At 36.2% G+C, this 18,658-nt stretch overlaps 1 protein-coding gene across 2 annotated transcripts in view; it reads right to left on the minus strand.

The window, feature by feature from the left end:
* grid1a (glutamate receptor, ionotropic, delta 1a) overlaps positions 1–18,658 on the minus strand; it is a 738,749-nt gene that overhangs the window by 190,561 nt on the left and 529,530 nt on the right. For both annotated transcript variants that reach the window (XM_049464094.1, XM_049464096.1), the window contains exon 4: positions 13,120–13,325. In XM_049464094.1, coding sequence (XP_049320051.1) covers positions 13,120–13,325 — 206 coding nt within the window. The remainder of the gene's footprint in view (positions 1–13,119; positions 13,326–18,658) is intronic.

The following is an 18,658-nucleotide window of genomic DNA, read 5'->3' on the forward strand; positions in this document are numbered from 1 at the left end:
ACCCTCCTGTCACTTCCTCCCAAACACAGGCACTTAAGAACACGCCCCATAAATAACACGCCCAGGCATGTTTGTTTTTTTTTCCCATCATGGCTCACCTGCAGGACAGGTGCTGTTATTACATCATAACGCATCATAACAAGTAAGTAAGTAGATGGTGAATCATAAAACTAATAAGTTATAGAATAGGAATTGCCAAAGCTGTTTTTTATTATACATAACTGATATTCTGCATCTAGAAATAATTTTAGGAAGGGCGCCGATACTATGTTTTGCATAGTAGTTGCACCCCTGCATGTGATTGGCTGATTCGACATTTGCGTTAATGAGCAGTTAGACAGGTGTACATTGCTAAAATAGAGCCCTTGGTCTATTATTTGTTTGATATCTAAGCTTCTGGCCTGTAAAACCCGGCATTAAAACTTTGCATCTGTGGACTAAATAAAACATTCTGTATTCCACTACTATGAAAACTCACATTTGAGTATTATGTACAGTGATATTTCACACACTTAGTCCATTCAGTGGAAGGACTGGCAGAATTTCGAAACACTGCAATCGATTTGTTGTGGTCAGAGTTCTGCAGCCCTGCCGCTGAATATGGATGGGCATGTCGAGACAACTCATATCTAAGGGCATACGGCGCCAAAAGAGCACGATAACTCTGCTGCCAAGGCCTTGTGTAGTCCTCCCTGGTGTTCTCGAGCCTCTGTAGGTTACGGTTTGATTGACATTATCTGCCCATATGCTCAGCAGCTCTGCCTGTTCAGGGAATCAGAGCAGCACTATCACATCAGGCCTACACACACACAGGCACCGAGCAGCACGCGGCCCGCGGCTAACAGATACCAAATGGCTGGGGAAGCCATGGCTAGACCAATCAAGTCATTAATCGGTCGCTAATTTAAAACGAAAGCTGTAGCTGAAGAAATCTGAACAAGAAAAAACTGACCATGGGAGACTAGCTGTGCATAATCCACACATGGCTGCGAAAAGTTAACAGAATGTGCAAAACAAAGATCCCTTCCACCAGGAACATTACTCAAACACTAAAACGGGATGATTTAAAATTGGGTGTCAAAATAGTTAAACACTAAGATAAGGAACTATTTGTAACTATAAGTAACTTATTGAGAAACACAAAATAAATAAACATAAAACTAAAGAAACAAAGAAACATACATACTAAGAAAAGTGAGTACAGATTTGTACTTAAAAGAGTACAAAGCTTGTCTCTGGGGCTGTACCTTATATTAAGGTACAAAAAAGTACCTTTCAGTGAAAGTCCTTTTTTGTACCCATGGTTTTTGTGCCAGTAAAGATTATAAAGATTATAAACATTATCATCAACTGAATATGGCTCAAAAACTTGATGATCGAAATTTGTCTGGCTTTAAAATAAAAAAATGTGCAATTAAAATATACACTCTAAAAAACAGAGGTACGATATGAGTACTTTTTTGTACTCAAAGGTACACTCTTCATAATTGTACCCTCAAAGGTACAATATTGGTCTTTACAGGGTCAGATTTGTTCCCTCTGAAGTACAAAGTAATTTCTAACAGCAATAAGTACAAATTTGTACCATTTAACCAGCCAAAGGGTACATTCAGTATTCTGTATCACTGCACTAATAAACAATATATATTTAAATTGCACATTTTTTATTTGAAAGCCAGACAATTTTGTATCATCAAGTTTTTGAGCCATATTTAGTTGATGATAATGTTTATAATCTTTATGATCTTTACTGCCACAAAAACCATGGGTACAAAAAAGGACTCTCACTGAAAGGTACTTTTTTGTGCCTCAATATAAGGTACAGCCCCAGCGACAAGCTTTGTACTCTTTTAGGTACAAATCTGTACTTACTTTTCTTAGTGTGTATATTATTTATTAGTACAGTGATACAGAATACTGAATGTACCCTTTGGTTGGTTAAATGGTACAAATTTGTACTTATTGCTGTTAGAAATGACTTTGTACTTCAGAGGGAACAAATCTGACCCTGTAAAGACCAATATTGTACCTTTGAGGGTACAATTATGAAGAGTGTACCTTTGAGTACAAAAAAAGTACTCATATCGTACCTCTGTTTTTTAGAGTGCGTAGTACAGGGAGACTTCCAAAAAAGCCCAAAGAAATATATAACCTGAATGATGTAAAACGTACAACCACACACAGGAGAAACAGGTACAAGGGGACTATTTATACACAGGGACGAGGACAGGAAACGGGAAACATCTGGGACCGGCTAACAAGGGGGCGGAGCAACAGATAAATAACGTGGTGGAGACACGAGGTAATCACAGGGCACGTGAGGAGGGTAAATAAACAAAGGAACAGATCAGGGGTGCGTTTCCCGTACAACGACGGAGCCTAGCATTGAACTAACGTGGTACGATGCATCGTTAAACTAACTAACATCTGAAGTACGACCGTTTCCCGAAACCATCGTACTTTGTTGGTACCACAGAAGTCTGAACTATGTTGGTTTAAACCACCGTGGTCTTAACTAGGGTGTTTCCAGATGTGTTCGGCCAGACTTTCCCAGCAGAAAACGTGCAAAACTCACAATCTTTAAAATATTATGCCAAAAATATGTTTCTAATGTATCATTTAGGCTATTTATATTGTAATTATCACCAGAACATAACGGACAACAATACTATTAATAAAATAACAATGAACTGCAAGTAAAATGTACACAATAATTGCTACCCACTGTGCAAAAGGACACTGGGCCAGATCCGTTTTGAATTGTGCCGGATCTGGGCCAGATCCTTTTTGCTATCTGGGTATATATTAATTATTATTTGTAACAGACAGTGTTACTTATAAAAAGCATACACATATTTGCTATTGCAATATTTTTTCTAAATAAAATAATCACCATTCTGAATGAGTCTTATTAAAATGAGACATGAGAAATGTGTTTTACTCAGTGGTTCAGCAGAGCGCCTACGACGGTGCAGCGCGCGGTGTTCTGTCGAATTGTGCAACCCATCGAGATGTGCTTCTCAACACCAGTGCCCATGCGTGGAAACATTTTTTATTCATTTATTGTTTTTTTTATGGTAATTCTGTTCTTTTTGGGTGCATTAAACAACCAGAAACCCCTTGCCATTATTTCTGAGTATTACAAATGCGTAAATGACAGCTGATGATAATGAAAGTAATAATAAGTTAGCAATAATAAAAAAATAAGGTTTATAATCACCCCTAATAACCCTAAACTGTTTCCTGATATTTTGATTCAGGCTTTCCAAATATTCTACCGAAAGCATGTTTAAATATGGGGCTTTTTCTAGCAATTTTATATTTAAAAATTAAATATGCACTAGGGTAGTACGGTTTGACAGGGTAGCAAAACTCGACAGAACACCGGATGGAAGCCTAGTTCAAATCCCAGTCGTGGTTTTATTCTCTTAATGTTTTTTTTTTCATAATGGCAATTAATGTTATTATTTTTTACATATATATTAATGTAGCCTACATATGTCTACGTATTTCCTGTAATATATTATTTAACAAATACTAATTGATAACATTTGTATAGGCCTAGAAACACACGTTGTATTGGCTAAATGATACATTTTCTTTATTCACACTCTGTCTGGCCCTGTTACCTCCAGAGGATAATTAGGTAATTCAAAACACCTGCTTACTGCATATCTTATTCACAGAGTGCATATAGCACAGTGGGTTTAAAAAAAATAATTATTACCTATTTCATAAATGTTCACAGCACAAGTTATCTTTACTCAAGAGATGCCTGCTTGAATAATTGACATACATCTTTCCAAGACTCTAAAATACATTTTAGCTAAAGAGCACTTCAGTGCACTCTTTTCACTACACTGAATTCATGTTTGCCAAATAAAGCTAAATGTTAAAGACATACATTAAAAAAAAGGACTGAATTTTATTATTTTCCCTGGGCGCACATGGGTAAAAGTGAAGTGGCTCAATTAATGTAATTAACACAAACATAAAAAAATAGGTACACTTGACATCTTAAATCCTCGTGCAGCAATATTAATGTGATTTATCAGCTTTCTGAATCCTACCGTCCATCGTCTGCACTAATCACCAGGAACTAAGCTCTTAACGACAGGTCTAGAGCTGTAGTTGGAACGACGCAGCTGAACCACGGTAGTTGTGAATATTCGCTGGAACTACGGTTCTGGGAAACACCTGAGTAGCTTAACTAAGGTTCGCACTATGCAAGTTACTAACGTGGTTACCTCCATAGTTCCAACCACGCTTTTGGGAAACACCTGCGTCGCAGCTGCATCGTCCAGACTATCTAAGTTGCTAACGTAGTTAGCAACTACGCTTTTGGGAAACGTACCCCAGATTGACGCAAAAACAGGACAAGAACGTGACAATAGCAATATGGTTTTAAAACTGTTTTTTTTTTTCAAGGGAAGATAACACATGAGCACAGAAAAAAAACTAACTTTGTTGGACACTGTGGATAAAAATACAGTTTAGAGGAGAAAACTTTGATGAAAAATTGGGTGGCTGTTTTGTCGTTGAAGCACACTGCAAGCAGCCAGTAGAGGCGCTAGACCTGTGGTGGCTTCACTTAATAAAGTGTACGGGTTCTTTTTGACCTGCCCTGATAAAACTAGCAGTACCGTCAATCTCAAACATAATGAACAGTGAGCTGAAACTGAACAGTGGTTTGAGACTGTCTCAGTGATAAATGTGAATCCAGTGTGGGTAGTGACTTGCTGTTCCAGTGCTCCATACAGTCACTCTGAGCCTTAATTACTCTTTTATAGAATTCATTTGCCTAAATCTGACTTTGTGGCTGCTGTCCAGTGATTTTCTTACTGCTGTCACGTCTGACTAATGGGGATTTAATATATTGACCTGAAAGTACAAACTCTGGATTAATAGATGTCTTTAATCAGTATGGATTTGTGCTCACAGCTGTCACTCTTGGATGCTTGTTCCCTTGGTGATCGCCAAAAGTTCTCAAGAAGCCTCAGCTCTACTAAAGCGTGAGTAGACTGATAAATCACTGTGTTTTGATCAGTTATTTAGTATCTCAATGTTACTGAACTCTATTAAATCATGAGTAGACTGATAAATCATTGTGATTCGATTCGAGTTATTTAGTATCTTAATATTACTGTGCTATACTAAAGTATGAGTAGACTGATACATCACTGTGCTTTGATCCGTTATTTAAAATCTCAGTGTTGCCAATCTCTAATAAAGCATAAGTAGACTTAAAAATCACTGTGCTGACCAATTGTTTTTAGTATCTCAATGTTACTGAACTCTACTAAAGCATGAGTAGACAGATACATCACTGTGATTTGATATGTTATTTAGTATCTCAGTGTTACTGTGCTCTACTAAAGCATGAGTAGACTAATAAATCACTGTTTTGAAAAATGATTTAGTATCTCAGTGTTACTGAACTCTACTAAAGCGTGCGTAGACTGATAAATCACTTTGCGTTGTTCTGTTATTTAGTATCTCAATGTTACTGAGCTCTACTAAATCATGAGTAGACTGATAAACCACTGTGATTTGATCAGTTATTTAGTATCTTGGTGTTACTGAACTCTACTAAAGCATGAGTAGACTGATAAATCACTGTGATTTGATCAGTTATTTAGTATCTTAGTGTTACTGAACTCTACTAAAGCATGAGTAGACTGATACATCACTGTGCTTTGATCAGTTATTTAGTATTTTAATATTACTGTGCTCTAATAAAGCATAAGTAGACTGATACATCACTGTGCTTTGATCAGGTATTTAGTATCTCAGTGTTGCTAGTCTCTAATAAAGCATAAATAGACTTAAAAATCACTGTGCTGACCAATTTTATTAGTGTCTCAATGTTAAATCACTGATAAATCACTATGCTTTGATCCGTTATTTAGTATCTTAGTGTTACTGAACTCTACTAAAGCATGAGTAGACTGATAAATCACTGTGTGCTGATCAGTTATTTAGTACCTGGTTTTACTGAGCTCTACTAAAGCATAAGTAGACTGATAAATCACTTTGCTTTGATCAGTTATTTAGTATCTTAGTGTTACTGAACTCTACTAAAGCATGAGTAGACTGATAAATCACTGTGCTTTGATCCGTTATTTAGTATTTTAATATTACTGTGCTCTAATAAAGCATAAATCACTGTGCTTTGATCAGTTATTTAGTATCTTAGTGTTACTGAACTCTACTAAAGCATAAGTAGACTGATAAATCACTTTGCTTTGATCAGTTATTTAGTATCTCAGTGTTACTGAACTCTACTAAAGCATGAGTAGACTGATAAATCCCTTTGCTTTGATCAGTTATTTAGTATCTTAGTGTTACTGAACTCTACTAAAGCATAAGTAGACTGATAAATCACTTTGCTTTGATCAGTTATTTAGTATCTCAGTGTTACTGAACTCTACTAAATCATGAGTAGACTGATAAATCACTTTGCGTTGTTCAGTTATTTTGTATATCAATGTTACTGAACTCTACTACAGCATGAGCTGCGTGCATCCCCTCTCCACGTCTCGTTCCTGCTCCCTACCTGACAGCTATATTAAGAGAAAGTGTTGGGTAATTTCTGTAAACATATATATATATATATATATATATATATATATATATATATATATATATATATATATTGTAGTTATGTTGTTAAAGGTTAAAGTTAGGGTACAGGATTAGGGAATATTATGCTATGTTATGGAATATTATGCTATGCTATGGAATATTATGCTATGTTATGGGATATTATGCTATGTTATGGAATATTATATAGATATATAATATCAATAGGAAATCATTTACATTTAACCAAGATTTTAACTGCTTTTAAGAAGCAGTTAATGTTAATTTAAAGAAGAAATCAAGTGTGAAATGGACTTGAGCACTAGTAAAACATAAATACAAACATTTTTCCAATAGCCCAGCTCTGGCCTGTATACGATATGTGGTATATATTGTACACAAACACAAACACAGAGTGTCTGTCAAGTCTAGAAACACAGAATTAATACAAGTTCAGCTGTACAGATTTGTTGTGCCGCTGCAAATCCATTTTCTCAGCCGAGCAGTTGCTCTGTTTTATATCAGGGATGTTTTGCACGCACCACTGACGGAGCAGCAAACTGTGAAAAGAATGTTCAAGTCAAGATGAACTAGTTTCAGTCTGTTTCCTTCTGTTTCTCTCTTTCAATATCCCAGTTTTCAGATCCATCTGTGCTGCATAAGATCAAAAACACATGTCTCATGCTCCACATTTTTACCTTAAACACTAAACACTAAATCAGTACCAATTTAACGTCAGAATATATTGTTTTAGCTCACACAAACTGCATGCTGATTGTTAAATAGATGATATAATGTACAGTCATATGAAAAAGTTTGGGCACCCCTATTAATCTTAATCATTTTTAGTTCTAAATATTTGGTTGTTTGAAACAGTCATTTCAGTTTGATATATCTAATAACTGATGGACACAGTAATATTTCAGGATTGAAATGAGGTTTATTGTACTAACAGAAAATGTGCAATATGCATTAAACCAAAATGTGACCAGTGCAAAAGTATGGGCACCCTTATCATTTTATTGATTTGAATACTCCTAACTACATTTTACTGACTTACTGAAGCACAAAATTGGTTTGGTAACCTCATTGAGCTTTGAACTTCATAGCCAGGTGTATCCAATCATGAGAAAAGGTATTTAAGGTGGCCAATTGCAAGCTGTTCTCCTATTTGAATATCCTCTGAACAGTGGCATCATGGGCTCATCAAAACAACTCTCAAATGATCTAAAAACAAAGATTGTTCAACATAGTTGTTCAGGGGAAGGATACAAAAAGTTGTCTCAGAGATTTAACCTGTTAGTTTCCACTGTGAGGAACATAGTAAGGAAATGGAAGACCACAGGGACAGTTCTTGTTAAGCCCAGAAGTGGCAGGCCAAGAAAAATATCAGAAAGGCAGAGAAGAAGAATGGTGAGAACAGTCAAGGACAATCCACAGACCACCTCCAAAGAGCTGCAGCATCATCTTACTGCAGATGGAGTCACTGTGCATCGGTCAACAATACAGCACACTTTACACAAGGAGAAGCTGTATGGGAGAGTGATGTGAAAGAAGACATTTCTGCAAGCACGCCACAAACAGAGTCGCATCGTGACCCTAAATATATATTGAATTAGAAGGTGTGTCCAAACTTTTGACTGGTAGTGTACAACCATGCAGTAAGACATTCTAGTGGTGCATTTCATATTACTGTATATAATAATATTATAGAAAATGTTATTACATTTCCAAATATAAAAATTTTACAATATTATATCACACCACTTGTTTATTGAATGAGGAAAATATATAGGTTAAAAAAGGTTGCATAATCAAACTATACAGAAAAATTAAGTAGATACACTGTTATTTTATTTTATTTTTTTCAATTTCTGAGCCCATTTAATCTCCATCTATATCTCAACTACATCTGCCAAAAAGAAAGAGCCAACACAACTGTTAACCTGCAGATGATGGATCATTCTCAAACCACAAATACCTGTAGACAGCCTGCTCAACATAACTACCCAGACAGCTGTGGAGCTGTGGTCAGGACCTCATACGACCTCCTCATACGGGTGAGGAGATGATTAACACACTCTAAAGTGTGGAAGAGAAAAAAATCTGAGCTACAGTCTTAAAGCGAGCACCTGCGAGACGTACAGAGGAGGTAGGTGTGAAAAAACAGCGGAGCAGGAGTGAGGACCAATGATTCCAGAGGGCTGAAGATAGTGTGGAGGTGTCAGACCATTTGTCATGTGTTCCTTCACCTCATTAAACATTACTGCAGAACACTCAGTGCTGCTTTCACAGTGAAGGGAAAAAGTTCAGAAGTGTATTTAATAGCTCCAAAAACTTAACACTGCTCTTATCCTGAGAAAAAAAAAGGTGTGTGGAAATTACTTACTTTTAGTAAAAAAAAAAACATTAAAATATTTACATAATCTCACATATTTATGTTGTAAACAGGTCTCAACACATGGATGGCATGTAATACATTTTTTTTAATATACTAGTATAAAAGATATATTACATGCCATCCATGTGTTGAGACAGTGTAATATGTGTGTTTTAACTAAAAATATTTACATTTTAGGAATAATAATATATTATGTATCATAAATAATATTAATAATATTGTAAGTAATAATGTATTACAATTAAGTAATATTGTAATATTGTGAACTGACTGAAGTTCAGTTCACTTATTTACTCTGTGTAACATTTAAGTCTTTAAAACCAAGTTGAAGTTACTTAAATTTATATGAAATTAAATTTATTAAAAAAAAGCAAATGCAGAAAGTTGCGAAACTTTTTTAAGTACATTTTACTCATCATTTTTTTCAGTGTAGGTATATGTTTGAGTAAAATAAACATTGTTGTTTTATTCCATAAACTAAGGCAACATTTCTCTCAAATTCCAGACAAGAATATTGGCATTTAGAACATTTATTAACAGAAAATTAGAAATGGCTAAAATAACAAACAAGATGCAGAACTTTCAGACCTCAAATGATGCAAAGAAAACAAGTTCATATTCATAAAGTTTTAAGAGTTCAGAAATCAATTTTTGGTGGAATAACCCTGGTTGGTTTTTAATCACAGTTACACATGCATCTTGGCATCATGTTTCCCTCCACCAGTCTTACACACTGCTTTTAGATAACTTTATGCTGCTTTACTCCTGGTGCAAAAAAATCAAGCAGTTCAGTTTGGTTTGATGGCTTGTGATCATCCATCTTCCACTTGATTATATTCCAGAGGCTTTTGATTTGGTAAAAATCAAAGAAATTCATCATTTTTTCCAGAGCTGTGTCTACACTGATGGGTGTGGTGGTCTGGATGTGAGGTGTTTTCAGGTAAATGTTTGGCATATTGTTACCATGGCAACAGAAAACACAGATGATATCCCACTATTAGGCCTCAGTCCAACTTGAGCACTAAGATAACAACTTACAACTTATATACAGGTGTGTGTGTTTGTGTGCTTCAAAGCCATCCTATAAGGTCACACTTTATCAACACTTGGTCACTTTATATACTGCTATCCCATCATTTTTGCCATGTATTTACAGTATGTCATCTTTCAGAAAGTGTTTTCTGTGTAAGGGTGGCAGTGTTAATCTTTAGAGACTTTTCTCTCTTTTAGAAACCATTAAAATGTCCCTGAAACATATATATAATTTACATTTTCAGAATAATGTTCAGTGTAATGTGAACTTTTTTCAAACTTAGACCAACAGGTAAAGCCGGGCTTTTATAATAATCAAATCGCTGAAAACACAAATCAACAAGTTAGTCAATATCTGGGCTTATAATTGCTTGCTGCAGCTATAAAAACTCTCTGCTCTCCGTTCCATTTCATTTCACTCCTATCTGAAGGCAGCAGTCAGCAGACGTGCCGCATGCGGAAAGTGACGAACGCAGTTATCAGACTATCAGACAAGTCAATAAACACAAGAAACAAAGTAAAAGCCCTGACTGAGAGAGAGAGAGGCAAAGTTAATCACATCCCACATTGTGCTGTTATGTTTGTGGTGATATATTACATTACAGTGAGGAAAACAGGGCTTGTGGTTTGATTTGACAGAGCTTTACAGCGCCAGAATTCTTAGCAATACATAGATGAACAACAACAAAAAAGACTGGAGAAACCTGAAACTAAACCTAGCAATAACATCATGTTCATTCTAAAGGCATAAAACGACCTGGACAACAAGTAAATGCTGACAAAATACATATTTCTGTACATATCAGAGTGAACATTAAAGCTCCTGTTGTGAAAAAATAAATAAAATAATAACTATTAGCCACTAAAACCATTAAAAAAGCCAATGTTGCCATAAAATGTGAAAGCTGTGATGGAAAAGAAAGTCTCTTTAACCCAGTGGTGTCCAAACTACGGCCCGCGCTCCATTTGCGGCCCGTTTCCTTTTTTGGAGCGGCCCGTGAGGTATTTTAGAAATAGAATGAAAGTTGGCCCGCTGTTAAGCAGGTTTTTATAATGTGAGATTCAAAGGTTGAACGCTAGGTGTCAGAAACGGGCCAAAGAGTCTAAAAGTGGAGAGAGTGCGCATTTCTAGTGCAGAAAAAACAGGCCAAAGAGTCTAAAAGTTGCCGTAATTAAGGAGTTTAATATTAAGAGACATCACGAAATTAAACATCAATTTGAAAAATCTTAGTTTACACAACACTGTCAAATATAAAGATAGTAAGTCAAGTAAAATGGTGTGTAAATGAAATAATCAGGAAAAAGTATTATTTAAAGTGGTAAATTTCATTATTTGTTTTATTACAGTCTGTGGCCCGTGACTTTAAATATATTTCTCCTTCTGGCCCCCAACAAAAAAAAGTTTGGACACCCCTGTTTTAACCTGTTGGCCCCACCCCCACAACTGGCCTCGTTGGACCACTCCGGATGCCCTCTAGACACTAGAATAGTTCAGGTGACCCGCATTACCATTCTGTGGATGCGTCACAATATATATATATATATATATATATATATATATATATATATATATATATATATATATACACACATATATATTCTCCATTTTGAGCCACCCAATATACAGTCAAAACTATGCAGCACAGCAAAACTTGTATTAAAAACCAACATAAAAAAAACAAAAGCTTAATTTAGCCATTTTGTAATAAAAGCAAGCAGCTTTGTTTTTGCTTTTATACTAAACAACGAGCAAAATTATTCTCCTTGTATTTCAGTTCAGGAAAAGTGTGAAATATAAAAATATAAATGCCACATAAATGAGTTGTTTACAGGTTTATGACAGAAAAAAAAAATATATCTACTGAGATTCCCTCAGGTGGCTTTTTAATGCAAAAGACACACAATTTACATGATTTCCTTAAAACAGTTATTAATTAATTTTGAGTAATTAATTTTAGTTAATTAATGCCCGGATGCCAGGATGAATGAAGGTTCTCTCAGCCGCCTGTATGAAAAACCATGCTTGCACCCTGCAGCTCACGCTTTTAAAGCTACGACTCACTTGGTCGGCACGTCCTGCTGCCCATGTGTTGCACGTGCTTAAAATTCAGAAATTCTTACAATCAAGTTTTCTCTATCCAATTTATAATGCATTCTTAATTCCAGTGCCCCATGTTGGCTTTATCTCCCCTCAAACATACAAGTATATGCTAGTATTTAATTGAAACCACTATATAAATTGAATTGCATTTTACATTTCTTACATTCATTCTTTTATTTAAATTTAAATTTCCACTATAAAAACTTGTGTCTTAAGAACAACAGGTGATATTAATCACAGATAATCACAGAATATTGTCATAATATATATATATATATATATATATATATATATATATATATATATATATATATATATATATATATATATATATATATATATATATTATTTTTTTATTATTATTTTTTTTTTTATTATTATTGATTAACACCACTAGTATTTACTTTAGTAAATAAGTTATTTTTTGGTGCAGATTTGCTTTGAAGTGCATTTTACAATGAGCTGCATAAATCAGGAACATCTCGTTAGCCATAACTAGCTCATAAAACTTATAAAAAAAGTGTATCTGACTAGACTAGTGTTTAGGGATGATACTAGAATGGTTAGATTTTTTATGATTGTGTTTTAAATTGCCTGGTCTGTTGTACTCAAAAGAATCATGCATAGCTCTAAAGGGAAGAACCGGAGGAACATCAGCATGACTTTACGACAGTGAACATTTACCCTCGGCCTGTTCAAAGGGCCTCGTAAGAAAACCAACCAAGGGTTTCCCAGTGTGCCTTTAATCTCCCAGCCATAATCCACAAACTAAAAATATAATTCTTCTTCAGATTTTCCCGTCTACCATCCTGACAAACGCAGTTCCTTTAACTGCATCAGACCACTGCCACTGATCCACTGATACCTCACACCGCTTCTACACAGCAACCCAGCAATTCCAGCACCCATCCATTTCACTTCCAACACAATCCGGCTACAGCGGCCCAAATCATTACCATCCCGGCATGTCTCAGAAAGAACACATGGAGACTGTGTGTCTGACCTGGTGGATGAAGACCTGGGCGGAGCGAGGGTTGAGCAGCAGGATGGCTCGTCTCAGAGTATCCCGATAGCGGTTCAGCTCGTCCGTCTTCATGGTGCTGAACAGAGTGGAGAACACCTTAGTGACGTTACGATCCACCTGCTGCAGAGACACGTCCAAACCCAAGCGAGACGCCTGGTCCAGAAATCCCCTCAGACCTCGTACATCTGAGAAAAGAAGAGAAGAAGAGAGGCAGAGCATGAAAGAGTTCATTCATAACAAAGTTTTTTTTTTTTAATCATTTTATTTCAAATTTTTCCCATTTTCTCCCCAATTTCCCAACCCACTCATTAGGACTCCCCCTATCACTAGTGATGCCCCAACACACCAGGAGGGTGAAGACTAAGACATGCTTCCTCTGATACATGTGAAGTCAGCCACCGCTTCTTTTCGAGCTTGAAGGAAAGTGCAGTGACTCGGTTCTGGTACATCAGCTCACAGACGCCCTGTGCTGCGGACATCACCCTAGGAGTGATGTGGGGAGAGAGCTCCATCTACCCACCCGGAGGGAGCAGGGGCAATTTTGCTCCCTCTGAGCGCCAGCAGCTTGATGGTAAAGCTGCATGACCTGGGGTTCGAACCTGCAACCTCCCGCTCATAGTGGAAGCGCTTTAGACCGCTGGACCACTCGGTGCCCCTTCATGACAAAGTTTTGACAAAGGAACTACTGTTCTAGAAATGTTCAAAAAACGTGTACATGTTACATATTATGACATATTAATGTCTATATAGTATGTTCATTATTTTGTGCAATTCTTAGTCCAGCTACCACGTTTCTGTAAAGCTGCTTTGCGACAAGATCTGTAAATTTTAATTATTTGATTTGATTTGTTTTTCTCCCATAACGTCCCCTAGCTAGACAAACACGAACATTCTGGGAACGTTATAAGTAACATTCCCAAAACCAACTTGAGGTCATTGTGCTGCTGCAGAACCTGAGTATGCCAAAACTAAGCAGGAAAGCAGCCTCAGACCATCACTTCACGACCACCATGTTTTACATTCAATATGACGATATTTTTTCTAAAATCATGTGTTAGTTTTACGGCAAAGACACCGTTATAATCTTTTTGGTCAGCAGTGGTTTTTGTCTTAAAAAAATTCTCATGGAGACCATTTTCTCCCAGTCTCTTTCTTCATCACTGAATCATTATACTGACCTAACCTGAGGTGGGTGTAGTCTGCAGTTCTTTAGATGTTGTTGTTCTGGGTTCTTTTGGGACTTTCTGGATGAGTTGTCCATGCCCTTTTGGAGTAATTTTGGTAGCTTTTTCTAGACTGATAGATGTCAATGGCTTTTTTTTCATCTGTTCTTGATTTTTTTTTTTCAGATTGGGACATGATGAGTTGCTTTTTGAGGTCTTTTATCCTGCTTCATGTTGTGATGTTGTCTATTTAAGTGATTCCTTGATTTTACAGGTCTGTCAATAATCAGGCCTTGTTGTAGCTAATAAAAATGAACTCAGCCTTCCAAAAAATGTAGTTAATCACAGTTATTTCATGGGGCTCAGGTTATCTTTGTCTGATAATCATTTTTGTTTGATAATCTGAAAAGCTCTGGAAAAAAATAAGAGACCACTTCAGTTTCTGAATCAGTTTCTCTGATTTTGCTATTTATATGTATATGAATTTCTCCCAAATTCCAATTAAAAATATTGTGATTTAGAGCATTTATTTGCAGAAAATGAGAAATGGCTGAAATAACAAAAAAGATGCAGAGCTTTCAGACCTCAAATTATGCAAAGAAAACAAGTTTTAAGAGTTCAGAAATCAATATTTGGTGGAATAACCCTGGTTTTTAATCACAGTTTTCATGCATCTTGGCATGTTCTCCTCCACCAGTCTTACACACTGCTTTTGGATAACTTTATGCAGCTTGGTGTGATAGCTTGTGATCATCCATCTTCCTCTTGATTATATTCCAGAGGTTTTCTATTTGGAAAATTAAATGAAATCATAATTTTTAAGTGGTCTCTTATTTTTTCAGAGCTGTATGCTAATAAAGCTGCTCCAGTTTCATTGCTATTAATGATTAGATTGGTCAGAAAAAGATGATGGGGTTTCTTCCACTCCTGCAGCTCTCAAAATAAAGTATAAAGCCAGTTTTCTTATCCTTTTAAAACTACTGTATATAACCACCTTCAATCTGGTCTCTTTCTCGTCTCCTCAGACAGGCCTCAGAGGCATGATATAGGGTAGTGGAGTGAGACAGGTTGGAAGGACAATTAAAGAGCAGTCTGGGAGATAAGAACTGTTCATTTCTGTCGCCCGCCCGTCCCAGGCCCCACATCGGGGGCCGTCCAGAAAGCCGGTGTCGGCATTTGATGGCTTAATGGTGCGTCCAGGCTTTATGAAGTGCAGTGGCGAAGCTCCGTGCGTGGATGATAAGATGGTCACCCACTCAAAACGGGCAGAAGGACTGGATATCAGCCCTTGAAGGGAAGACAAATGAGGCTTAAAGGACAAAAGAGGCCTTTCAGACTTCTGTCTGCGTCTGGCTTCCACCAGCTTCCCTGTTTTAGCGCTGCCAAAGATAACCTTCTGCCGTGAACTCAATCCTTAGTGCTTTTTGAAACGTACATGAATTTTCTGTGCTTTTCTGTGACAAAGACTTTCTATCATGCAGAGATTTTCATCCTTTCAGTGGATAGAATTCACTGTAAAGTGTGGTGCAGAATTTAAAGAAATATTGCTTTCATATTACAGAAAAATTCTGTAGTAAAAATTACCTGGCTTACAACTTTCTACTGGCATATTTTATGATTTGTAAAAAGAAAGGGTAACACTTCCTATAAATCCTTTATTTAAAATGCAATTAAAAATATATATTTTATGTATTATATGACTTACAGCAGGGGTCGGCAATAAGCCAGGTGTGGCCCTTAAGCGTGATACATCTGGCCTGTGAGGTTGTTTTAACTATAATGAATGTTAATAAAACATTAATTGAATAAAATACTTCTCTGGTGAGCTTTTATTTACATTCCTCCCCTGCCCGTTCTTGGGTGTTCTCCCGATCTCCTTATAAGGGCGTTTTTTTCCCGGCCGTGTCCCAATATACTAGCCACTAGGCAGTGGTAGTGTATTGGACCGCGACCCTGACGACACGGGTTCGATCCCATGTGAGAAGTGGCGTGGTATTTATTTATATTTTATTTCCTGTCTTCTTGGGTTTACCTGCTTTGAGATCCATTGTTCTGCAATCGGGTTCAACAACCCTCTGGGCTGGAGAGCTACTAGTCTTGAAATGCCTTGGAAAAGTTCTGGCCCACGTCCAAACTTAACTGCTGACCCCTGACATAAAGCATATATTAACCTGAAATCACTGTCATAAGCTTGTATAATAGCTTATAAAAGTTTGAACACACGTCTCATTCAATGTTTCTCTTTTTTAATAAATGATCCCTACATTAAATTAATACTAAAGTGTGAAAGCAGCATTGACAGTATATATTAACTGGACCAAGCCATCCCGCTGATTTCAACGGAGCCAAGTGAGGCCAATCGTGTCACTTCCTGACACTAGCTGCACAGAGCTATTCACTCCATTCACTCCACAGTAAGAAAAGCTCCATTCCGTCCCAGAATGGGGCTTTTATTGAATAAACAGACGATATAAACTAGAATTACTGATAGCCAATATCAGTCCACGGATTTACTGAAGAATATTCATAGTTTGTCTATATAACAAGCATTTAGAAACTCTGTAATAATAATAATAAAAAATGTGTAATATAAACTATAGTTCTATCTATACATTTTAATTCTCATGGCCTATCTTACTATTTACTGCTATCTTACCATCTACAATGTATTATCACTGTTAGTAGTAGTATTATATTTGCGTAATAAAAGGTTACTTTGACCCTGTTCCATGGCAATAGGCTCCGCACTTTTGAATTATAAGGAGCAACTACTCCAAACATTACAGCAGGGTATTTTGGGTCGCGTTTTTTTTTTCACGTCATTGTTAGCATAGTTGTATAAAAATGTTATTTTCTAAAGCTATGAACAGATTATTAATCTTAGGGATCAAATGACAGAAAATCCTTTCTTTGTAAAAAAAGAACACAGGCCGTGTCATAATCGAAAACGGCTCGGAAATACATTTATTATTAGTTCAAAGACACCCCGAAATGAATGGAAGTCACATTTTTTGGTGTAATTCCGACCCTGACCTGTGGGGGCAGTACAGTTTTTTCACCCCAGATTACAAGCCAGACAAAAATGGAAGCCATGTGCAAATAATGGAGGTTCAGAGGAAGCTGCTGCTTCATTCCTCTGACTAATCAACCTTTGTTTGATGAACTTAGTCAACAAAGGTTCTTGCTTTTCTATTTTTGTGTTTTTTTTTTTGCACTTAATTAACTCATAATCAAGCTTCTTCCCAGCCAAAGCAAAGTTGGATTATTTCACTACATTTCTTTAGGATTTCTAAGGACCCCTAAGAACTATTTCAGCCAGACCTGGTAAGAATTATCTAATTATTTTTGAAAGATTCTTTTAAAGAGTTTAAAAAACTGGAGAAGCTTATTTCTTTGTGTATGTTTTGGGCATTTATCAATCAATGAGTTGTAGATATTGATTTTAATTTCTGTAATTTTTGTGTTTGGTAAATTTGGGGGTTAAGTAAAACATTTATAAGGAATCATGTTTTATTTATTTAGTTGAGTAGTTCTTGCCATAATATGTACTAGAACATAACTCAAATAGAGCTTTTCACTGTGTACCAACTCTACCTCTTCACAACTTTACAACTGATGCTTTAAAACATATTCTGGTTTATTACTTTTCATTTACTAAATAATTCCATGTTTTTCTTTAGTATTAATATACTATATGAGGTTATATACAATATATACAATATAAGGTTTGTCCAAATTTTTGATTGGTACTGTACTGTGTGTAATTTATAAAGAAAGGTTTCATAATGCCTTATAACATCTGCTCTAAAAAAAACTGTAGGATTTAATACTTATGCATACACTATTTTTCTGTATGTTTTTTTTTTTTTATTCGGCAGAAATGAAAAAAAATTGGCTTGCACTAAAAATATGCTTTGAAAAATACTATCAATAAGCTCATGTCAGCTTTATTTTTAATTCAGACATTTATCCAGCAGAGTTCACTTGAAAAACAAGCCAAGAACATGTGTTTGCATGTGTGGTTTTAAGCAGTCCAACTCCGCTGCTTTGTTTCTTGGCTTCGCCTTTACAAGAATCCATCAAAACGCCTGAAAAAAAAAAAGAAGAAAAAAATCAAAGAAAAGCTCATCTTTGTTGTGCTCTCAAAACAAATTAACCCAAAATTCACAGGGAATAATTAGACTGCCTTCCTCCGTCCCCCTGCGCGGCTGGTGGTTGTATTATTTTTCATTTTCTGCGTTCTCCTTTCTTTTCTTGTACTCCATAATCGAGTCACTAATTATTTAGTGTTTAAATGAATCCCCCCACCACCACCACCACCACCAAAAGAGACACACACACACACACACACACAC

This window comes from Astyanax mexicanus, chromosome 14 (genome assembly GCF_023375975.1).
Source record: "Astyanax mexicanus isolate ESR-SI-001 chromosome 14, AstMex3_surface, whole genome shotgun sequence".
Classification (NCBI taxonomy): domain Eukaryota; kingdom Metazoa; phylum Chordata; class Actinopteri; order Characiformes; family Acestrorhamphidae; genus Astyanax; species Astyanax mexicanus.